General features: G+C 40.4%; 1 protein-coding gene across 4 annotated transcripts in view; it reads left to right on the forward strand.

Annotated features, from left to right (window-relative positions):
- ncoa2 (nuclear receptor coactivator 2) overlaps positions 1 to 25,241 on the forward strand; it is a 65,830-nt gene that overhangs the window by 28,727 nt on the left and 11,862 nt on the right. For all 4 annotated transcript variants that reach the window (XM_004081254.5, XM_011488889.4, XM_078938532.1 and 1 more), the window contains 9 exons: positions 145 to 252; positions 698 to 870; positions 4,746 to 4,849; positions 8,791 to 8,968; positions 10,063 to 10,251; positions 12,504 to 12,605; positions 13,850 to 13,990; positions 14,151 to 14,298; positions 15,556 to 16,852. In XM_004081254.5, coding sequence (XP_004081302.2) covers positions 164 to 252; positions 698 to 870; positions 4,746 to 4,849; positions 8,791 to 8,968; positions 10,063 to 10,251; positions 12,504 to 12,605; positions 13,850 to 13,990; positions 14,151 to 14,298; positions 15,556 to 16,852 — 2,421 coding nt within the window. In that variant the 5' untranslated portion in view covers positions 145 to 163. The remainder of the gene's footprint in view (positions 1 to 144; positions 253 to 697; positions 871 to 4,745; positions 4,850 to 8,790; positions 8,969 to 10,062; positions 10,252 to 12,503; positions 12,606 to 13,849; positions 13,991 to 14,150; positions 14,299 to 15,555; positions 16,853 to 25,241) is intronic.

A 25,241-nucleotide genomic window follows, 5' to 3' on the forward strand; every position in this document is an offset into this window, starting at 1 on the left:
CAGGTTTGCGTCTGCTACATGCAGATACCTATATGGGCATGTGCACAGTTTGCATAATTGCTTTTCACAGACTTTGTAACTTTCATAGTTTGAAGCACTGCGAAATATCTGACGGAACTTTGTCTTTTTGTGTATGTTTTTCAGACACTGATATGCATTGATCATGAGTGGAGTTGGTGAAAACTCATCTGACCCTGCCAGGGCAGAGTCAAGAAAACGCAAAGAATGTTCTGTTGACCTCATAGGTCCCAGGTAAGGCATCTTGTTAAGTACTGTAAATTTTAAGTTCCCATTAGCCTGCTGTTTAAGTACGATCGTCTGTACAAGACCCCCATTACTTCCTTGTAGGTGGAATAATGTAATATTCATACACCATCTTGGAGTATTTGTAAACCCAGTGAAGGAATGTTAAATAAAATATAATAAAAATGACTATTGTGCAGACAAACTGATGGATTTAGACGTAGCACTTGTCTTTTGTTGGCTCAAAAATGTAGGTCTATAAATAATTGATTCATTTCTCAATTGACTCATAAATGACAAAGAATGATTCTTGGCTCTCTAAAGTTGAGTCTGTCTTATTGCCCATTTATGTTCTTGTTTGAGTAGAAATGCAGATACAACTATGTCTGTTTATATCTTCAATGCTTGCTGTTGCTTCTCCTTAAATTGCATATCTTCTCCACTGTCTTTGTAGTCCCAAGCGGAGCAATGAGAAGCGCAATCGTGAGCATGAGAACAAGTACATCGAAGAGCTCGCCGAGCTGATCTTTGCCAACTTCAACGATATCGACAATTTCAATGTCAAGCCAGACAAATGTGCAATCCTGAAGGAAACTGTGAAACAAATCCGACAAATAAAAGAGCAAGGTATGAATGAATGCATTTGTCTAATGAGAAAAAAGTGATTTTATGTTGCAGGCTACTCTTTCTGAAGTCAAATTTTGAGATTTGGTGGTGTTTCTGTTAGCCTTTTCTGTCTTTTATTCACAATATCCATACATGTTAGTTGTGTGCTGTAAATGATGTTTTCAGATATCAGTTTGTGGCTGATTTTTAAGTATGCCATCATAACTTTGTGTCGGTTTGCGTCACTGCATAAATGTTGCCTTTTGATTATATTCATATTATAGTTTGGGATTAGTTCCACTTAGTCATTTATAGTGATGTCAAAAATGCAATGCGTTGTTCTCTCAGTCATGAATCAGAGCAATTTTTGTTAGTTGCCACGGTTTCCCAGGGTGGCTTATTTATTTAGAGGCAGCCTGAGAAAATAAAATAAAAGAAGGTGGCCCTCTAGAGGTGCATGAATCAGACAGGTGACGTCATCTGGTTTGTAGTGACTCATAGAGCCAAGTGTTATGTAAAAGTGAGTTGTGTGATGCAAAATTGCACTCTATCTCCAGCTGTACTGTATACTGTATACCCATCCTCTGCTATTGCTATCATATTCCATGTTCTCTTTCCCCTTATGCCTGACACTTCCCCTTCCCCCTCTCCATTTTCAGTCTTTAAATGCAACGCTTGTGCGGAGCAGTGAGAAGAGATGGTAAAATAGAAATAATGTTTTCTCCTCTATGCATCCATGGTTTTGCCAAGTATAGTTAAAACAAAGATGTCTTTCTTCAACATGTTAGTTATGAAAGGTTGCAGTGGCTGTGCATTTGATATTTCACCTATAAACACAGCAGCTCTGATGATCTCCTGCTGCCACAAACATCTGATTAAGGGCAGAACACCATGTAAGGCGGCTACACACCTGGACCAATGGGTGTCAAACAAAAGATTTAAAGATAAATAACAAAAATTATCAGGGCTTTTAGTGTCTTGTTTTGAAGCAATGGTGCCATTTTAAAACTAGATTATTGTTACACTTGTTAAGCATCAGAGTAGGAGCATTTGCATTAAAAATATGCGATTTAAAGTGAGAATTTTAACAGCAATATAAATACAAGAAAATAAATGTGTCAGTAAATACCAGTTGCTTAATGTTTCACAGCTGTTTTAATTGATCAATTGCTTTCTTCATCCCATGGCACGGTGCCACAGATTTACAGGCAGACAGAAAGCAGGTGAAGGCCACCATGACACTGGCTGATGGAACACTGATTTGTGGCAGATGTGCTGGTCTTCAGGGCACCTGCTGGGCTATGAGACTTCCCACTGATGCATGCAACATTAATGCTGCAAAAAATACATTTTTTTTCTGTGGGGTGTTGCACAATTTGTGCCAGCGTTCATGCATCCATATTCCTAATGATGAAAGGATTGTGCTCACATGCAACTTTTTTTTTCTCCATATGGACAGCCCTGCTTTTGGCCTGGTGTTCCCTTTAAATGTGTCCCCCTACCATCACCACCCCCCTCCAGAGCCCACTCTTTTTCTCATTATTGGCTCTAAAAGTAGGACAACCAAAGCTCTGAACATAAGGCCTCTCTGTTGTTATTAGCTCAATCACACGGACAAATGCATAGCTGAGTAATGTATGTGCAGAACCTTGTGGGTCCCAGTTTCATATTTAAATGTAGTCAGAATTCATTAATCCAGATCATTTTAGATTTGATATAAAATTTTATGTCTTCTTGTCCTTCATGCACATCTTCAAGATTTACTATTTTGCTACAGATTTATAGATTTTATCTACAATAATTTACTATGAAGGACATATGAGAAATGGTTATGTATTTTCAAAATGTAAACATTTATGTTTTCACATGTGGATGGTAGAAATTTGGTTGTAAGAGCAAACCAAGTTACTTGTTAGTCTATGTACTACTCACTTGTGTTGCAAACCTTTAAAAGAGGATCTTTAATTATTTACCAAATATTTTTGCATTAATATTGATAAGCTTTGGCTCCATCGCAATCTACCAAGATTAGTAATGCTTTGGAAGAGTACCTGTGACTCTACAGGCAGATTGAGATCAAGGACAACTGCTAATCCTTTCATATTGTAAACAAAAATAAAGCTGAATAAAGTTGTTTTTTTGTGTCAAAAGAAGTCTAAATATATGGATGAGTTCTAGACTAAACAGAAAAACATAATCGGAGTCCCTGATTTGGTTAAAAGTTTGACCTACTTTAACCTGGAGCACTTGTTCAATGGCCACGTGTTTTGTACTAAGAGCCCAAAAATGTGCACGGCTACGCATGAATGTAAGGGTGTATTCAGACTGGACACGTGGTTCGCTTAAAGTGAACCAGAGTTGATTTCCCCCGATAATCTGGAACAAATTTTCAGTCTTAATTGCACCCAAGCGGACCCTGGTCCGGGACCAGGAACCGCTCTCTGACCAATCTTCCAAAGGGGTCTTGGTTCGTTTCCAATCGGACTGGGCTTCAGTTCACTCTGAGTTTTCCTCAGTCTGAATTGGCTCCGTGCTCAGAACGGAACAACTGAACCAAAATGGCCACCGTAGCCAGTCGTCATGTGATGTGAACATATTAAGAAGGAAGGAACAAATGAGCCACGGACAAATATAAATTATTATTAAACAGTAAAAAAGGTCCAACTGTTTATTTGTTTGAACGTTTACTTCAACACAGCTGAAAACGCTTTTTACATGCTTCGCTGCATCTGGTTACGCGGCACGCGCCCGGTGCTGCTGTAACACCATCGTAAAAGCTACCTTGTAGTTACTGAACACAATTCTCGTAAAAGCAACATTATAACATCACAGCGATGAGACACAGCAACTCATTGAAATTTGGTCAGATGAATGCAGGCTCATCAAAACTACTTTTAACGTGATCTACATTGCTTCTCACTGTTTTCCCGACAATCTAAATGTCATAAACAGTTATGAGCGTACCTTCATAGCTGACGTCTCCTTGGCAACCGCCCAGCAGCATGACTTTGTCATACTAACGTAGCAGTAAAAAGTGTTGTACCTGACATTGATACAGACGTTTAAATGGGTCAGTCAAAGATAAATTGGTGAACTATCCCAACAAGGATCGCAAAGCACAGGACTTCCTTTATTTCTCTCTGGTTTTTGCTTCAACCTCTTAAATCCTGGCCAATGACAGAAGAGATCTTTAGTCATGTGGTTTTGTCCAAAACTTTGGTTCGAAACAGAAAAGTTTCCTTGACAGCAGTCTGAATACAGACCAAATGCATGGTTCAGGAGTCTGTCCAGACAAAATGATTTTTCCAGCCTGAATGAACCAAGAGTTTTGAACGCAGAAGCCTGAAATATACGTTCACCACGTTTACATAGACTCTTCATTGAAAGTGTCCGCTTGAATTCATGTTGTTGGGGGGTGGTGTGAATGTAGCTCACTTAAGTCTAGAGTTCTCATCTTTCTTAAGTTATTTAAAACAGCTGGTTCTGTTTAGTGGAAGACCTGTTTACACTTACTTTCACTTTCCATTATGTCGCTTTTTTTGCATATGACGGTGTAATCCATCCCGTGGCTGTCACCAGCCGGGCGGCCGTGTGCCTTTACACACTCATTTGCAACAACCTTTCACTCCTTGCTGGAGTCGGAGCAGTGGCCACATGTTTTTACAAAGGGACCAAATGTGTTTGTCTTGTTACCAGCTGGATTCTTGTTAAAATCTGTGTCGACAAGTGACCTCTTCAAAGCATGTGGGGCACTTTCAGGGGGTGGAATTAAAATGTGTTTGCTGCTTGCCTTCCTCTGTGACCACCCGTCTGTTGACCATTGACCGCTTTTATGAATATTTTTAATTGAATTCCTTGCTTAGGTTTTTAATTCATTCTACATTTTATGCTAACAGAAAAAGCTGCTGCAGCAAATGAAGAAGAAGTGCAAAAGGCGGACGTCTCATCAACAGGCCAAAGTGTAATCGACAAAGATGCCCTGGGACCAATGATGCTGGAGGTGGGTGGAAGACTCAGTTGTTTGTTGTCTTAGTGACTCATCCTTAAGGACAATGGAAGACGATACTGAACCCCTTTAGTTTTCACATAGTATGCCCTCTCCTCCTTAAATGCTTGTTTTTATGTAATGGAGTGTCATCCACTGAGAGCGATCACAGATGAGGCAACGGCAGTTATGCCTTACTGTAGTGGTTTGTTCAACAAGCTGCCAGCATCTTGTATTTGCCCCTGATTGGCTGTAAATTACCAAGCACAGCAATGGCCTTGTTGTGCTGCAGAGGGCTGCTGAAGTACTTTCATATAATGGGAAGGAAAGCAACAGCCTGACGGATGAATTAGTCCATTGAGGCTGTTCCCTCACCCATTCCTCCCTCTCTTTCACTCTCCCTTGTTTTTCCAGATCTTTTTTTTTTCCCTCCCCATCTTCTCTTCATTTGCCTCTAGATCTGTCCTGTCATGGAATATTTATAGCACTCTGGTCCAGCGTCACTGAATCGACATGTTAACTCATGGCTAAATATAGCCCAGTGCAGTCTGCAAGCTTTCCCATCTGTCGGCAGCCCCAAAACCCAGCAATAAGCCATTCACACCCGCTCCATTCTGGTCATGTCCACTCCTGAGAGCCTGGTCTGTGTAAAGCTTGGTCAAGGGAGAATGGCTGATTGCAGGAAATGCACCCACGCGCCTCATGAACCTTCTCCAAGGCCGTCTTCCGGCCACCCTCATGCACGTTGAAAGAAACTGTAAAGTCTGAGGGGAAGCATTAATGTGCTGTTGCTTTAGCGTGTTGGAAGCAGCTGTGTTCTCATGCATAATTGTTGTGACATACTGTTTTCATTAGTTGCAGAAATCTCCATATGGTTGTTTTTTTTCCATTAAAGCCCAGTTAACTGTGGTTTTAAAACAACAAGGCAAGATGATGCTGTTTTTCTGATTCAAGTGCAGCTATAAATTATCAAATAAGTCATAGAAAGCAAAAGCTCTCAGTGTTGAATAGTTTTTAAATAATAATAATAATAAAAAATAATTAACACTTTATTTATCTTACAATGGGGAAATTCTTCTCCGCATTTTGACCCAAACCCTGGGGGGCGGTGAGCTGCAGACTAGCCGCGCTCGGGGTCGACAGCTGGTTGGGGAGAGCGGGGATCGAGCCACCAACCCTTTGGTTGTTGAACGACCTGCTCCACCGTCTGAGCTAAACTGGTATTTGGTCTGTGCAAACAAACTATTCATATAATAGCACCACCAGTAAAACTTTTAAGGAATGGTTGTTCAAAGAAAATTTGTTGCCAAATAAAAATATGTGTCTCTATATAACATGCATATGTTATTGTTGCTGCCTTGTATTCATCGCGATTCTGCTGGTTTTGAAAGAAGCTCTGCCCGTGTTTAAGGTGCTACCAAAAAACTCAAAAGTTTGATCCTGTTTCTCTTCAGACACTTTTGTCCGTCTTCTCCAAACTGAGAAGCAACAGGTTGCATTGTTCGTTTTACTTGTTGTTGGTGATTTGACAGTCTTCAATAAATCATAACCATTGACTATATATGAGAACTGGACCAAGTGAGTGTGATGTCACCCATAGAAAATGACTTGCATCCAGCTCCAACCAAATGAAGCCCAGTGATGATTGGACAAATGATGTCCAATCGCCATTTGGTGATAAGGACATCACCATGTTGGAACTAGAAATTGTCAGTAAGCAGTGATTGTGTCAGAGTCAGAGTTTCTGTTGCAGCCACTCTCTCTGATCAGTAGTGAACACACTCCTATAGCGGGCTACACAAAATCTGTCAAATGTTTGACATGAGTCTGCTTACGGTTCTTTTATTGAGGCATGTGATTGGTCAATGTAGCTTAACTAACTTGCACTATAAAAAAGATCATATCAGCAAGAAGATAAAAAAAAACAATAGCAGAGCAAGAATGGTCATTCTGAGACATATGACTTAGTAATAACTGATTATTTCTCAACATAAGTCGATTGGATTTTGGCTTCTTGATGCCAGCAGGTACTTCCTGTTTGGAACGTGGAGGGGTGTCACTCAATCCTGTTCCCATATACAGTCAATGTTTACAACAGAAACATTAAATGTGTTTGCAAGAATGCATTTTTCTTCACATGGATCACTATAGAAAGCCAAAGTATCGCAAATCAGGGGTTTGGTAACATTTTAAGAACAAAAAATTGGAACAGCTAGCTGCCAAAACTCTTTCTTAGATGCTGCCACTTTTCAACCAAGTGAAAAACAACACAGCTACTTAATCCAAACTGTAGAAACTTCTTGAGACAGCCAGTGGGTCTATTCCTCTCTTTGCTTAAGGCTCATGGAGTTAGACCTCCCACTTGTGCACAACTGTAATTACCAAGCAAATGTTGCAGCTCAGTGCACAATGTGTTCAATAGCACAACAAAGAGCAGTTTAAAACCTTACAAGGATATGAATCCAAGGGAAATTGAGACATTTCCCTGCTTGAAATGTGATGTAAATAGTGAGAATATTTCAATGGAAAGAAATCACTTAGCAGTGTGCTAGCATAAGCTCCAGTCCCCCCACCCCCAGTGCTAACAGGGTTATGCAACTGTGTCTGTATAAAGAGTTGGCAATAAAGCATATTTGTTCTGTCCAGTCTGCTGTGTTGCCTCATACAGGATGAGCTTGTGCAACCAGGTTACATTTTGGAACAGCCATGGTTTGTGAGCTAAAAAAAAGAGCGAATGCATAGCTGAATCCACAAAAATCAGTGCAGAACTTAAGTGCACACGTTTGATCTCAAGCGTTTGTGGTTTATAGAGGTTCATTATTCCTGTTGATGGAATGCAGATGACTTGACAGCATAATTTACACCATATTTAGGATAATAACTGACCCGGAGCTGGATTTCTTTCTTTTTGTTTTATTTATTATAATAAATAATTATTGCTCTTATCCCAGCTTTTCTGTTTCTTCAGGCCGATTTCTATCGGCTTCACTGATGTTTGGCCTCTGCAGAGGGCTTCATGTTTTTTAGCACCAAGACCATTGCCTTTGTCTCTGTAGGTCTATGTAATATACTGCACGGTTTCCTTGGATGCAATTTCAGAAATGCTCATACATTCTGGCAGAAATTATTCAGATATGACAAAATTCCAAAAGATGTCAGACTTAATAAAGGGAAATCTGCAGAATTTACATCGAGTGCAGCATAAATATAACATGTTTTGTTGGTTAAAAACTGAGCTTAAACTGTGCTCAAAGTCCCACTCAGATCATCTTTTTATTGTAAAAGTCTTCCCAATAGTCTTTTAATTATGACTAGGCTGTTTTTGACCAAAATCATAAAACATGTAATTTTCTAGCACATAGTTAGCGAAGAGCGGCATTAGTTCATTTGAAATTCGCCTGAGTTGTTGGTGAGACCGTTGGTGCCAAGTAAGCTTGCTCTAACTTTTCTTTTTCTTTCGCTTTTGCTAGCTTACAGCACTCACTCTCCCAACCTAGCATTAAGAAAAATGGCGAGCAGTACTGGAACAATCCAGTTTTGAGCCAGATGCCAGTTTAGATGAGGAAAACTAAGATGTACGTGGATCTATTTGTCTACAAGTGCATCAGAATGGAGCAGAGCAGGGAGCTTGTGGCCTGCCTGCTGTAATCAAATGGCATTTTTTCATCTGTTCCTACTTCACCACAATTTAAATAAATACTCAGAAATGCAATTTTAAGCTTATTTTTCTTTTCTTTTTTTTTGCATATGTTTTTTATCATGAGAAAAATGAAATGAGCGTGTTAAAAACACCAAAGACCCTTATTATCATAGAACTGGGTCTTTAAAAACTTAAGAGAAAGCTTTTGAAGCAAGAAGGTGCTAGTAAGAACATTTGTTTATCTTTGCCAAAGATTTGTTTTTCATGTATGTTAATGAATGCAGAAAACAAACTACACCCTCCCGTTTCCCCCCAGGCTCTGGATGGCTTCTTCTTTGTGGTGAACATGGAGGGCAACATCGTGTTTGTGTCTGAGAATGTGACCCAGTATCTGCGCTACAACCAGGAGGAGCTGATGAACACCAGTGTCTACAGCGTGCTGCATGTCGGGGATCACGCCGAGTTCATCAAGAACCTGCTGCCTAAATCCCTCGGTTAGCCATAAGCTTTTTTCTGCTCACAGATTTTTACCATGTTTTTTTTTTTACCTGTCAGTCGCTGCGTCTTTGTGTCACATTAGACCCATTTCCTATTTCCTGACTCTACAAACAAACCCTTTTTGTTTAATCTCCTGCACACAATGTTATTTTACGTTGTGTGTTTTTAAATGGCCACATAAAAGTAACATTACTTAAAGATGCTAAGGAAGTGCAGGATGTCCCAAAGATTAAAGACAATTAAGACACAGCTATAAAGCTATGTATTTTTGTTATTTTCAGCTAATTAACCTCCTTTTTTGGCATCGCCACTCCGTCATTCTCTGCCTATATCCTCCTTTTTTATGCATTCTCTTCCCCATCTCTGTTATCTTCCTTTTCTCTTGCCGCACACTCTGAGAGGACCCTTTTTTTTTTTTTACTTATATTTATCTTAGTCTTTACTAAAAAAAAATTCTTTCTGCCAACATTTAAGGCCCCGTTTGTTGGTCTCATACTCTCATTCGTTTCAAGATAGTTGTGATCCATATATCACTGGAGCTTTAAGCCCCCCTCTCCTTCTCTGCTGGTGCTCCGGATTGAGGTCTGATCACCCAACCATCTGGGTGGGAGCGCAGCACAGAGCCGGGCACCCTGGAAACCATCGGTGGACTGTGTCCCAGATACTGGGAGATTATCAATGCATTGAATGAGATCACAAACCAGATGGAGTGTGATGGAAGTTAGCTCGACTGTTCGTGTGTCTGTGTTGTTGTTTTTCGCGCTTGTGTTGGAGAGAAGAGAAAAGATTGGCAGTGATGACGCTGTTGAGGACATGCATATGGAAGCTTGGCTGTGATGCATGTCTGTGGATAGATGGCTCAGGTTCCAACTGCTTATTGTGACTTTTCTCTACCCAGCAACAGCTCTTCTTTTTACACTTTGGTCTTTCTTCTTCCTCTCTTGCTCTCATTATGTCTTTCACAAGCAGCATGCTAGCCTCCCTTGGCTGCCTCACGTTTTCTCCCACTGTCCAATTTAAGTTGTTGTTATGCCATGGAAATTTCTCAAGCAAAATCCCCGGTCTAAGTTTCCTACTGCTTCTTCTGCAGTGAATGGCGTCCCGTGGTCGAGTGAAGGTCCAAGGAGGAACAGCCACACATTCAACTGCAGAATGCTGGTCAACCCGCGCAGCGAGAGTCAGGACGAGACGCACGAGCATGAACCCCAACAGCAGAAATATGAAACCATGCAGTGTTTTGCAGTTTCAGAACCCAAGTCCATCAAGGAGGAGGGAGACGGTAAGGACCGTCAACGAAAGGCACCCAGTAAACTATTTCTTAAATGGTCAAATTCTTATTAGTGCTTTTATCCAGCTTCAATCAAGCATTTTAAAATAGTTTGTCATCAATATTCCTTTAAAATTACATTTGAGTTCTTGTAAAATCAGAGTTTAATGACTAATTCTAAAAAGGATAGAGCTTTAACCTCTTTACACCTATTGATGTAAATATGCATCAAACAACTGGCTCCAAATTTGCCTTAATTTAGTGGAAATCAGATACATAGGTGAATATTTTTTCCATTGCGGAACATAAATTCTTAAAATATTATTAGTTTTCTACATACACATTTTAGAGAAATTAAGATAAATAATTATTTAAATAAATGTATAAAATGTAGTAATAACTAGTGTGATGTTTATTATATACAATTGGTAAATAGTATATTTTTGGGATGAGTTTTTTTCACTTCAAGGTAAACTTTGGTCTTGAATGAGTGGAGCTAGTGGAACAGTGAGGTTACAGGGGGTCAGTACAAAAGGTGGGGGAGGGTTTAGATAGGTGTGAACAAGCAGGTGAAGGAGTTTAAAAGGATGCTAAGGGCAGCAATGTTTTATGTTTAAGAGACGATTGCGCTGAAGAGAAAACTGGAGACAGAAGTTAGATGTCAAGTCCTCTTTCAGGGGAACAAAAATGGCTGAGAGCAGGAATGAGTACATCTGAGGGACGGCTTATGTTAGATGTTTTGGAGGTTAAGTCAGGGAAGTCAGATTACGGTGCATTCAGAGGAGGGATAATAAATATCACTAAAAGGATGCTGAGAGGAGACCGCCAGGCAAGAGGCCTCAAGGGAGATCAGAGAGGAGATTTATGGATGTATTTAAAGAAGACACAAAGAACAGTTATCAGAGAATAGGGTTAGATGGAGGAAGATGATTTCAGATAAAGGAAGCAGCTCTAAGTAAATAATGTTAGGGAATTAAAAAGAAAGTATACAACTTGTTACAGATTATTGTAACATTTTTTTTTGGTAATTTATTCCACATTTCTGATTAAAAAATATGCTGAACTTAAAAAAAGAAAGCGAACAAGCAAAGAAGCTTAAACCCTTGTGCTATCCTCGGCACTTTAACATTGGGAGTTGGGTCATCTAGACCCACTAGACAGTCCTCTGAACCTTTTTTCTTCAATGATTTGTGATCTTCACTGGTGTCCATGGATTACATGAAATCTTTCCACCTTTATCCACCTTTGTCATGGTAGGAATAACACGTCAAAGTAAGGGTGGGGTCATCTAAGATAGCACAAGGGTTAAGTACCTCTGTACCTCAGATCATATAAATTGCGTTACCCTTTACATTTTTTATTTTGATCTTCTGTCTTGAATGTTTTGTTTTTTTATCCATTGTATTTTTGACTAATTTCCTGCTGTTCTATTAAAGTGCTATATTGCTCCTGCATGAAAAAAATCCCCCACCTTCTTTCCTGTCACCTTTTTTATTTTAACAGGAAGCAAACTTAGCAGATAATTGACTTTTCATATAAAATCAATTACACTGACGGTTGTTTCAGGCAGTAGCATTAAAAACATTAAAGGTAAAGTTGAAGAAAGGTTGTATATGTGAAAACTAAAGATCTGCGGCAGAAATGATCATCTCCCCTCTTTGTGCATTTTTATGCTGAGTAGTTAAACTCATAGTTTTTTTTTTTTTTCAAGAAAACAAAAATGAGAGAAAAGACGAGCCTAATTTTCTACGGCCCCCGCCTTGCTCTTCCCTATTCGGTGTGGGATTGTGGGTATTATTAGCACAGGAAAGTCGGATGGCAGAGTTTTTGGGGTCACCCCAGTTCTGGATGTCACTTTTGGGTGTGTTGGAGGCAACTGTCATGATTGAGCGATGTTGAGCCAGGGGAGGTGTCATCAGTGTGAGATGGCAATTGAGGTGAAACCAGCATGCTCATCTGCACACCGACACACACACACACCCATACATACATACATGCACACACCTTCAAAGGTCACACTACATCATTTCCCTTGCCAGCTATAGTTGCTCCTCTTGGAAAGAGCTCAACCCTGATCCCCACGCTCATTAATAACTGTATTAATTAAGCTGCCTGGCAACAACATGCATTTCGTTTTCTTCTCCTCTTGATTTTGTCACTCCCCTCTTCTCTTCCTTTAAGCTCCTTGTTCATCTTTTTTGTTGCTCTTTGTTAAATCTTCTCTTTTTGCCGTTTTTCCCTCCTTACCGTTCTTCTCTCTACAGACTTCCAGTCTTGCCTGATCTGCGTAGCTCGAAGGGTGCCCACAAAAGAGCGGCCGTTGCCTCCCACGCACGAGAGCTTCACGACACGCCAGGACCTGCAAGGTATACGAACCGGTCACACCGCCTAATACCAATAACAGTGCAGATCTAACTTACTCCGCAGCTTCCTAAGACCAGGTTTCTCAAAAATGTCTGGCTAAATGAAGCTTTGTGTAGAAATATTCTCCTCAGACTACAAGCAGGAATTGATTCATCATCTTTGGTGTAATAAATTAGGCTTAAACAAGGTCTCTGCCCGAACTTCCTATTTGTCTACTCTCTGGGAGGTAGAGTCTGATCACCTGGTGCACAAATAAAGACAGTTATCTGCATTTCAGCTGCTCTTTGATGCTCTTATTCTGCTTGTGTGGCATATGCACCACCATTATTCAAACACACTCTTGGCCTTTTAACAACTTACACTGAGCTTCCACCCTGGAGCTTTATGTGTGTTGGTGCTTATTTGGCTGGCTGATAATGCAACACAGGTTGAAATAATTACAGGGTGGCAGAGAAATTATTGATACTTGGATGCATCAAAAACCATTGCACTTAAACATGTTAAATCTATGCTAAAATGTAAAACTGAGTTATAATTGCTCATGAGAAAAATCTGTTAAAATGCATGAAAAGTGCATCCCTTCCCTCAAAAATGTTTATATAAACACATGAATATTCCTTGTCCTTTAAAACCTTATTGATTATTCAAATCAATAAATGTCTGAAGATTCTTTGTGTGTTATTTATCTGTTGTTTGAGAAAATGTGTTTGAATTTTTTCTCCTCAAGCCTGTTTTAGTTCCTTATTTTTTTAACTCCTTGAGCGCAGCAGTGTGGTGTGACGCTGTGAATGACTTCTGTTTGATGTTAGCATGACAAGTCCATTCCTGCAGCTGTCACTCACACAGAACTGTGACTGTCAGCACTTCAAAAGAACCGCTGCCACTCTTTAAAATGCAGAGACGAGTAGCTCTTCTATGTATTCCAGCACACGTCTGCTCACACATGCATCTCAGATGGAGTTAAACCCGCTTTGCTCTGCTAAAATTAAAATAGATTTTGATAAATTGATAGCTCTTATTTACATCACTAGATAAAATAGTTTTAAAAACCCACTCCAATAAAAAAAAACATTGTTTTTGGTGTTTTGAATCATGGTCTTGTGGGATTTATTTATTTATGGAGGACGTATACAAAGAAAATTAAGCTCAATGCAGACAGACTTTAGAAAAAAACACTATTTCCCAGCTGTAAAGCAACCTTTGCATGAATGGAAAAATGTACTTTTTTTTTTTCTTTGTGGTTTAGGTAAGATAACATCCTTGGATACTAGTCTGCTGAGAGCATCAATGAAGCCCGGCTGGGAAGATCTGGTTCGGCGCTGCATTCAGAAGTTTCACCTCCAGAGCGACGGAGAGATGTCCTTTGCAAAGAGACACCAGCAGGAAGGTCAGACTGTTGATTAACAGACGACGCTGCTTCAATCTTGACTTCTTGCTTTGCTTTCATTTGATCTCCTTTTAATAATTAAAACAAAGTGATAAAAAGTGTAACTTCCTTAAATACATATTAAATGTTAAATTTACTGAGAAAAGAATTGTGTCTGCAGTGCTTCGCCACGGCCAAGCGTTCAGTCCCATTTATCGGTTCTCGCTCTCGGATGGAACCATGGTCTCGGCCCACACCAAGAGCAAACTGATGCGCTCCCCCGGCACCAACGAGCCTCAGCTCTACATGTCCCTGCACATCCTGCAGAGGTACGTTTCACCATACACTATCAAAAACAGACTCATTCAAAGAGCAGACCGTTTTGATGTTGTTTTTGTGGGTCTCTTTTATTGGCAACAATATTTGCAAGAACAGTGTTTTTTTGTAGAGGCAGTTTGTTACATAGATGACAAGGGTTCCAGTTTTTACAGTAATGTCAGGCTTTGCCAGAACTGTATGACAGTGTTTCTTTGGTATATCGTGGTCCACATTTCGGGGTATCGCTGATTCGCTGATTATTTTTCAGTGCAGTTTTGGATGCGTTTGGTTTTTTTCTCTCTTTACAGCACACTATGTTCTGTGTCCTGATTGACTGTTGACTTTGTCAATCAATCTCCTCCGTGCCATGTCTGCTGCAGTGTTTCCAGATTGGGTTGTTTCCCACCCAGTTGGGTGGTTTTGATTTCTAATCTGCAAGCTTTGTGTGGGTGGACATAATTTGGGCATGTTTGGAGCCGATTTGGCGGTTTTTAGTTAAACTAGCTTATTGGGTGTATTTTTTTGTGGGGTCTGGCGGTTTTTAGATTACTTTTGGGCCGAAAAACCATGACTATCTGGCAACGCTGGTCCTCTAGAATGCGCTCAGCTTTCCAGAGTGACAAGTATTTGATCGCGAGCAGATCTTTGTTTTCATTCTCTAATACTAGGCTTATTTTTCTATAAAGGTTTGAAATTTGAGAGTTTAAACAAGAAAAAAAGGTTTGAACATATCAATGTCTGTTTGAGGAAAGTGTATAAAGTGTGTAGTAAGGGGTTTTACAGCCTTAAACATCAGTAATCCTAGTTTGCGGATTTCACCCATGGCGAGATATTTAAGATTTATCTCAAGGTTTCCCTTATTTTTGATGGAGAAATGTTTGCTGCATTTGCAGGCAGCAACTGTCTGTCCAAGTTCTAATTATTAAATGATAGTTGTGACGTAAACAATTAAGTTTAACTAAAAAAAAAAACTTATTATGGTCACTCTTATCTTCACCTTTTCTGACAGGAATCTAGTAAAACAAAGTTACGATCATTTCTTTGTTTAAACTTTTAAAAGATTTGAGAAACGATTGAATTAATAAGGTTGATTAAAAAAATGATTGGAGCCTGACAAACCACCATTTGCCATTTCTTGAAATTGGGAAAATTGTGGATGGCTCTTATTGACAAAACCAGATGTTATTTGTTATCACTTCCAGTATTAAAGAAATCTGCTACATTCATTACTACATTCTAATGGCTAAACTTTGTATCCATTCCTCTAGGGAGCCGGCAGTTTGTGGAATGGGTCAGGACATGGGGCCTGGCATGCAGGCCACTGGGATGGCTCCAAAGCCAATGAACTCCTCCACTCCCTCCATGACTCCACCAACCCCAGGCAGTTTGCCAGGTTTGGGGCCTCAGGGCCAAGACACTACTATCAGCAGCAACAGCACGCCTTTCTCCCCTCCGGGCCCAGCTGGTCCCAGAGAACCGGCCGCCATGGGGGGTCATATGCAGAGTTACCGCTTTGGCTGTCCACTTCCACACAACCACACTGGAGGCATGCAACCGCCACAGCAGGGCCCCAACTGGAGGATGAACAGCCCCTCTCGGGCCAGCCCCAGCCCGGCTGGGGGACCACATCCACCTCAGCAGAACTCTATGCTGTCGCCCCGGCACCGGGGAAGTCCTGGGGGGGCCAGCAGCCCTCGCGTAGCAGGAGGCCTGCACTCGCCCTCACCGGTGGGAATGTGTGGAGGTGCAGGTAATGGCACGAATAGCGCCCATCCGAACAGCTACACCAGCAGCTCTCTGTCAGCTCTGCAGGCCCTGAGCGAGTGTCACGGGGTGGGCCATGGACACGTGCCCCCTCACGCTCACACATTAGGCTCTCCCGACAGGAAAATTGGCTCCCCTTCTGGGGTTACACCGGGGTCGGGGGTCAACACACATATGATGTCAAAACTTGGAGGTTCTACTAGCTCTTCAGGAGAATTTGGACCTTTTCCAGACGGAAGTCAGGGTCCTCAGGCTCAGACTGACGGCAGTCAAACCGATCCCAAGGATGAGAGTCACATACAAGAAAACAAGTGTCATACAAAGTTACTGCAACTACTTACCACCAAGCCAGAACCTCTGGAGACACCCTTGTCCCCTGGTGCAGACGGGGAGTGCAAGGACCAGGCTGGTTCAGGGGTTCGGGCTGGCCACACAGGAGGTAGTACTCATGCCACATCCCTCAAAGAAAAACACAAAATCCTCCACCAACTGCTTCAGAATAGTACATCTCCTGTAGATCTTGCCAAACTCACAGCCAAGGCTACAGGGAAAGAACTGGGCCAAGACACAACTCAGAGTGCTGGCAGCACAGCTTCAGGGGCGGAAATCACTCCTAAGCAGGAACCATTGAGCCCCAAGAAGAAAGACAATGCATTGTTGCGCTATCTACTGGACAAAGACGACACTGTAATGAAGGATAAAGTTCCCAAGCTGGAGCCAGGGGAGGTGAAAATTGAAGATTGCAAACAGCCACAGGTCAAGATAGAGAAACAAGACGCAGGATACGACCGCGCTGAGCAGGTCAGTGTTTAAGCATTTTATTTGTGTGATCAGTGAAACTTTTGGCAATTTAGTTTTTTTTAAACAAAAATTTGCTAATATCTTTATTAAACTAGAAGAACTGCAATTGCCTCAAAACTGCTATTGTGCAAGGTAGAGCTGTCGCTTTTGTTCAATTTTTTTTGCTGCTCCACTTGTGTTTTTGGGGTTTGGATGTTGGCTCCTTGCTGCTCAAATGCACACATATGCTAAGCAGAGAAGAAAGCTTTTAATGCATCTGTACATTCAGATTTACAGTCTCGTCACTTGAAGCTGCACTAAGGTGTATAAACACACCTGTTCTCTTCATAGATTTTGTGTTGGCAACATAAACCAAGGGAATCTGTCTGCCAGCTTTAAACAGCTGTGACATTTGGAGGGTGTCCCTGTGGGTCTTCAGCCATTTTATCCCAGTTTCATTTGGCTAGAACCCTCAGGTTTGGCGCTGAGCTCCAGCAGGCTTGGCTCAAAAAGTGAGAGAGGAGTCAGAAGAGGGTTACTGATGAAACTTGCGCTCTTTTTAGCAGATGTTTTCAGCAGGCCAGTTTTCAGAGCGCACTGCTTGTGGCCGGGTGAAGGACAAAAAACGTATACAAGAAGCCAAAAAATAAATTCCCTCAAATACAGAACATACAGTACAGGTCTTTCCTTCTCCTGCTATTAACCGCACAAGAAAAACGCCAGAATACATAAATTATGTTAGACAGAATGCATAATTACTATATGTCTGGAGTCACGTCGGAGTATAAGTCGCACTGGAGTATAAGTCGCAGGAGCCAAAAAAGCAAAATAAAGAAGAACATACATATATATGTCGTACTTTTGGGAAAAAAGGGCAACGCTTCTGAACAAATCCGCCAAGTCTGGCATCAAATTCACGTACGCTGCCCCTTTTAAATGCATGCTAAATTTGTGTCTGCTGCCTCTTATTTGACATGCGTCAAATACAGTGCTCAATGCTTGTCCAAAAATGTGTTCATAAACTAGACTAGACGCTTGTGAGACAAACTAACATTAAGTTTTTTGCCCTATCACTACACGGAAGCATTGACTTTATATCACAATACAAGACAAGGCTGACGTTGAGTGATCAGGTTTATTTATTTTGAAAAGCTCTACAAAACTTCAAACCTTATTTATTTCTAAAGCCCCTTTTATTCCAGATGAAAACAGAAAGTGCTATCCATTAAAGCAAATAAAAGTAATAAAATATAAAAATGAATTAAAACAGAAAACACAGGACTATCACATACAGTTGGCACCACTCCCTAACCAGATTCCTCTTTCCAGAGTTGAAGAGTACCCCCAGGTTTCTCACACATTTAGAAGGTTTAAAATTCCTGAGTTGGGATAAAATCATCTCTCTCTTGTCTTCAGGACCGATGATTATAATTTCAGTTTTGTCCTGGTTGAGCTGTAAGGAGTTTTCTGCCATCCACAACTTTATATATAAAATACAATTTAAAAGAATGTCAATAGGTTTAAGGTCATCAGGAAACACAGCTATGTAAAGCTATGTGTCATCAGCGTAGCTGTGAACGTGTATCTTGATGACATTCCCAAGAGGCAACATATATCAATTAAAAAGTATTGGACCCAGAATTGACCCTTGGGGAACCCCATAGCTTATTTCGTGGATTCTTGAGGACCAATTATCCATACTTGCAAAAAAGTGTCACTCTTTGAGATAGGAATTTAAGAACAGTACCTGAGAGGTCAACCCGACTCTTAAGTCTGTCTTATAAAATCTAGTGATCTACTGTATAAAAGGCGGCACTAAGATCCAGTAGCACCAGAACAGAAAGTTTCTGCGTGTCAGAATTATCTCTGAGATCATTTCAAATTTTTCAAAGGGCCGTCTCAGTACTGTGATTCTTCCTAAAAGCAGATTGACATTTTTCTAAAGTATTTTGTTCATTTAGGAAATCAAAGTATTTGTGTAAAAGCATTTTTTCAATAATTTTAAATATTATGGACATGAGATGTCCATAATATTTGGATCCAATTTACTCTTCTTTTGAAGGGGCCTCACCACCACCGTCTTACAGGCAGAGGGGAAGACACCCGACTGAAGAGAGCAGTTAAAAGCTCTGACTCAAAGAATCCATCAAATGTTTTAAAAAGAGAAATGGGAATTGGGTCTTAAAGGCATATTGTAATGTTTGTTGGGAAAAAGCTTGACCAAGCATCAACCAGAACAAAACTCTTCAGTGTTTCCTCAGGTAAAGACAATGTCACTGTCCTGCTAGGATTAGTGTTATGTACCAGTTGAAGGTTAGATCAAATAGCATTGATTTACTCTTGAAGTCCTTAACTGCCATTTGTGACTGAGGCATAACGGATTTTTTAAAACTTTGTTTAATAAAAAATGAATTGTCTTAAAAATAAATGGGGGGTTGTGTTTAGTGTCTGATGCCTTTTGAATAGTAAAGTGTCCTTGCCTAATTTTTACCTGATCCTGCAAAAAAGTCATAGTTGACTGTTAAATTTGTTTTTCAGAATCCTCCTGCAAATTCTCTTTAGATTTAAAATAGTTCTGTTTCTCCAAGGTGTCTTTGAATCCAGGTTCAGGATTTTTGTTTTCAGCTGAGCTACTGAATCGATGGCAGACTTCAGTCTGTCGTTAAAATTATCAATCAAAGAATTGCAGGACAAAGGTCAAATCTGAGCAGGAGTTTGTTTTTAAAATGTCAATAAAATTTTCTGCCACTTCAGGAGTTATATATTGTTCCGTCACAGTTCTCACTGAGGCCTGCTGATGGATCCAGTCACCTTAAAAAACACACAATAATGATCTGAAACAGCCAAGTCGACAACAGAGGACACACCAGCAGACAGGCAGGTGATGGCCAAGTCCAGGGTGTGTCCTCTGTTGTGCGTAGGCTGTACCACATGCTGGGGAAAATCCATGCAATTTAAAAGATTTAAAAACTCAGAAGCAAAAGGATCATCGAGGTTGTCAACATGAAGATTAAGTTATTAGAATCCTATTATGCTTTAGGAGAATGAAAGATAAAAACTCAAAATAATCTTGTAAAAAATCATGAGGGAGGATTTGGTGTTCTGTAAACAGTGACTGCTAAAATAGGTGGGTTGCTGAACAGGAATGAATGATGCTCAAATGAAGAATGATCAGTTAATGTGAGGGTTTTAGTTTTTATATCTTGTTAAGCAATTGATGCTGTTCCACCACCTCTCTTACCTTCCCTGACAGGAAATGCAACATTAACATTAGGTGGAGAGGCCTCAGTGAGAATAGCTGGGGCATCAGTACCAACCAAGCCAGGTTTCAGTTAAAAACAAACTATTAAAATCACAGTCAACATTCAGATCATTAATTATAAAGACTTACTTAAAAGAGATCTGATGTTTAACAGAGACATGTTAAGTGTTGCAGGTGAATCCAATGATGATTTTGCATTTTTGTTTCTGTATTTGATGCCATGTGTCTAGAATGAAGACATCTAACAGAAGGAATGTGTGACTTTGAATGTAGACATTTGCGATCTCTGCTAGTGAAGTGTACTGGAATAAAGGATGTTGATATAGAAGGAATGTTTGCTTTGGTTGAACCGTCAGCTGGAAGGAGCAGTGAAGGAGTGGAGGGTAGGTTCTGTGTTCATCCTGAGGAGATGAGAACCTGTATGGTTTAGATCAGTGTTTTTCAACCTTTTTTGAGCCACGGCACACTTTAACCTTGACAAAAATCCCGCGGCACACCAGCATCCCAAAAAAAAAAAAAAAAAAAAAAAGCAGAAACTCATAGTCTGTTTTGATCTACAGCCCCCCCCCCCGGCAATCTGACTTGCATTTTTGTGATAATTGTGGCAGAAAAAGCAGGAAGTTGCAGATGTTTTTCTAAAAGATGTAATAAAAGTTAAGTTACATACAAGCTGTATGTTCGTTGTGTTTTCCTTTAAGCCAATGCATCATGGGAGATGTAGTGTGAAAACTGCGAGATAACGGCAGAAAGACTCGCGTCTCTGAGCTTCATGGTTTTGTTCACTTGTTCCACGGTCTGATACCGGATTCTGTGGAAAGCTACACCGCTAAAGACTGGCTTTAGCTGGTGTTTTTGTCGGAACTGACTGAGTTATGAGCTAATTTGGAACAAGGAAGTGGAGACTTTAACCACTTCTGATTGGTCAGACTGATGACATGTGATTAAGCCTTCAAGAATGATTGGTGGAGTCGTGGAGACAGTAAAAGCTGCGGGACTTTTCCTTACACAGTTATAGCTGCAGCTATTTCGCGTTACCGTCATTCTTATCAAAATGTCTTTAATAGAATCAAATAAACATAAAGAAAAAAGTATTTTATGATCGTTTATATTCCTAACTACTCAGTGTTTTATCAGGACCTGTTTGGATGAACAAAGAGCTGATTTCCTGGAGATGGGAAATGCTTTTAGATCAGTTAATGAGGGCAATTTTCCACGGCACACTTGACCATCTCCCACGGCACACTAGTGTGCCGCGGCACACTGGTTGAAAAACACTGGTTTAGATGTAAGCCATCTGCTTTGAAAAGGTTAGGTCTGTTATAAAATGTAGTGAAATTGTCACTGTAGTGGATATTTAGGGAGTGGCGATAACTTTTTAACCAGAAGTGGAGCCGACTGATTCGAGAGGATTTTATGTCTGTAACAGCGTTCAGGTAGCGCTCCAGATATGATGAATTGTAAGTTTAACTGTTGGATGTGATGAATGTCGTGTATCACATAATTTTTCAAAGTCTTAGACTGCTGGAACTTAATGTCATTGGTACCTGCGTGGATTAAGACGGTTTAGGCAGAGAGGTGTTCTCTGGTGAGATTGTTGTAGATGTCCTTGACTGATGCTGAGTGGAGGAGCAGCTACCAGGACGTCTTCAGATGTTGGACCTGATGGAACATCAAGGCCATTGAGGAGAATAAGGCCATTGCGGTCCAAGGCTTTTTTTCTTGCTGCACACCTCCTCAGACCAAAGCGGTATGGGTGTGGAGCTCAAGGAAGGCTGTGGTGAGGTGTCATGGCCCCAATGAACAGTGTCGCTTTCAGAGAGGCAATGTGCATCAACTGTTGATGCGCCTGGTCCAGCAAAAGAATTCAACAGATCGTTCTTTGACCTTAACTCGTCAAAATGTCTGAATGTCCTTTTTGAGGTTAGTGATCTTTATGTAGGCGTTTGTTGATGCAGTCACGGCAGGTTTGGGAGACACACCAGCAGCAGCCATCTTGGTTCTTTTTCTTGCTATGAAAAGCAACAGTAAGCGCGTCTCCATATCTGGCTTCATGATATCCATTACTCCTTTTTCTTAAGAATGGTCTTTTACCTTCTACTACAGGAGCTGCATCTGAATGACGGCGCTTTCAGCGGTACTTCCTTGTCTCTGTAACCCAGTTTGACTTGCTGCCCTGCAACAGTCGACGGAAAAATAAAAACGTTAACAATATTGTCTCAATGCAAGTGTGAAAAATATCAAGTTCAGGAGAACGATCAAATTATCCTCCAAGTTTGTTTGAGACCATAGACATGTTTGGGATGCTTCTTCTTCTGCATTGCTGTCATTAGCAGGTACTAAGACACATGCCCTACAGTGCCCTCTAGTGGTTGTTAGTGGAAAACAACTACTAAAGGGCCAGCGGTTAGTGGGAAAATGGCGAATAGAAGAGCCTATTTATGTTAAAGGAAATCCCATATAAGTCATTCCTGAGTGTAAGTCACACCCCTGATCAAACTATGCAACATTTTATACTCCGAAAAATATGGTATGTTTTTTTTTTTTTTACACAAGACATGATGATATTATAGCTCAGACTTAGATTTTAGCGAAGACTGTTCCTATAAAAACTGAGCTTGTAGACGAGTGGTGCATTTGTGCGTCTTCTCCAAGAAGCCTCATTGTCTAAGACTAAATGAGGAAGACAATAATGTGATTGGATGGATAATAAGAGACTGTTGAAGTGAACAAAGGAGAGATGAGAGGTGTAGATACCCCCCAGGAGAGCCCAGCCTCGGCACGCAGAGTGAAAATGATGAGCCATATGCTCCTGCATGTCCTCTCTGCTGCCATGGAGATAGCAGCGAGAGGGAGTGGTGTGTTTATAGAGCACCCTCAAAACACAGAGAAATTAAAATGGAGGTTTAACGTGGGCATCTTTCAAACAGAAGATTCTCATTTTTTTCACCTGGTTTTTCTTTTTAGAGGAAGACGTGACACAGAGCTTTTAACAACGCACGTTTGGTATGAGCTGCGAAGTTTGACATCAGATGAAATCACTCATGGGTCATTCCAGTCTAACAGATTTCACTAATGAGTAAAAAAGACATTTGGCAGATGCACACGAAGCTGTGACTTCATTACAGCTATTTCATGTGTGCGAGTGGGTTTCTGTTACTTTCTGGTGATTACTGCTTGGCCATGTGTGAAAGCTCGACTGTATTAGTTAAAGAGAGTCCACTCATCCTCCTCTCCACACGCCTCACCCACTGCTTTTCCTGCTGCCTCCCTCCGTCCCTCCCATTTGCTGCTCCTCGTGATTGTTGGAAGGCTGAATTATTGATGGCTGGGCAGAGCTAAACCAGAAATCAGAGCAGTATATCTGAGTGCAGCCATGGCACAGGTTTGTGCCAGACTCACAGAAAGATGAGCATCTTGAAGTGATTTGACTCAACAGTCGCTGTTTAGTTTTTTCTTGTTTTTTCTTTTCTTCTTTGGACCGTGTCAGGATTGAAAAACATGGACGATGGTGGCTCTTATCAGCATAAATGACTGCTGCTTGTTTGAAGCACCACAGTTTCTATCCTTTTGCCATCTGCCAGTCCTGACGAGTTAACTAGCCAATTTGCCATAAGTGGGTATCTTCATTCTGCTCATGGCGGCCCACCAAAGCCACAACGGCCTCAGCATCCGACTGCTTCACATTTCAGCTCTGTCCCACCTGCCAGAGCGGCTCTGCTGCCAGCTTAGCCGGGGTCACCGTGACTCCGGGGGGACTAAATACACGTTCAGGCCGCCACCAACTCTCAAGTCCAGTTCTGCTTTTCTGCATCTGTGCAGCTGATTTTTGGTAAATTTCCAGAAGCCCTGATGTGTATAACCCCACTGTAAAAAAAAACAAAAAAAGGTTTAACCGCCCGCCTGTCTTTATGAGTCTTCATTTATCTGTTTTTATTTAAAAGGTGAAAAATGACAAATATATATAGAGTAAAAGCAGGACTCTATGGAACACATATGATAAACTGTCATGCATAAAAATTTCTTGGAAAGACTCTCAGCTGCATATCCATGGGAATAGTCACTCTAACCAAAGAGTTTGTCCCTTATACAACAGAAATATTGCCAGCCAAGAGTTATATCAGATAAAACATGTTTTTAAAACATGAAAAAATATATTATGGGAGAAAAAGGAGAAAAAGGCATTTAGTCAAACAAAAAATAGGTCATTATTGACCTTGTTGAATGTTTTTGTCAATAAAACCGAACATATTTATAAAAATTAATTACATTTTAAATACTTTTATTTATAATATGCATTTCAGTTACTACTTCTGGTCAAGTCATAGTTTTTCCCTACTGGTTCTCACTTTTTATTTTTTTATTTTTTATTGAATGTCATTGCCAAATATTTAATTTCTTTCTTCAAGATTGAAATAAAGTAAGATAAGCTAAGCAAAAACAACTTGGGTGGAATGTTTTGTATATTTGACCAACCCTAACCCTAACCCTACTATTTGTCAAAAAAAGTTTAAAGATGTTTTTTATTGTATACAAATAGATTTTGCACAGAAGTACTCTCATTATTTTCTGCAAAGCAAGTTTTGTTGAAAAGAAAAGACTTGGCTTTTCTTCTTCTGTGTGGAAATGCAATTGAGGCTTTTTCAGTATTAAGCCCATTTAGGCAGCTATAAGGTTTGTTGTTTCATTTTCTTTGTTTAACAGCAGCACGTTAGCTTCACTCACCCTTTTTCTCAGTTCCTCTTCTTGTGAAATGTTCTGGTTTAGGGAAAAAAAAGTGGTTTCAGTTTCCTCAGGTTTTATGCAAAAGAAAGGATTCCAACAGGTGTCATTAAGGTTTCATTCATCAGGTGTGACTTGTGTGTTTAATTATGGTTTCATTTTGCTTGATGTACACATTCTCACTGAAGGCTATTAGCTGTAATAATCCAAACCAAATGGGACAGAACAGTGGAAGACTTTAATCCCATCGCATAGCAGTTTTTATGTTTGCTTAACCTAATTTTCCCTTCTTTATCATCAAAATTTGGCACTGCCATGAGTCTTACATATTTTAGCGTGATTTAGGACCCTACATGTTTTCAGCTATTTTATTGAGAAATTCTTATAATACCCATCTCCTCAGTTTATTTATTTATTATTTTAACTAAA

The sequence above is a fragment of the Oryzias latipes genome, chromosome 20, assembly GCF_053564925.1.
Source record: "Oryzias latipes strain Hd-rR chromosome 20, Olatipes_Hd-rR_3.1".
NCBI classification, from domain to species: domain Eukaryota; kingdom Metazoa; phylum Chordata; class Actinopteri; order Beloniformes; family Adrianichthyidae; genus Oryzias; species Oryzias latipes.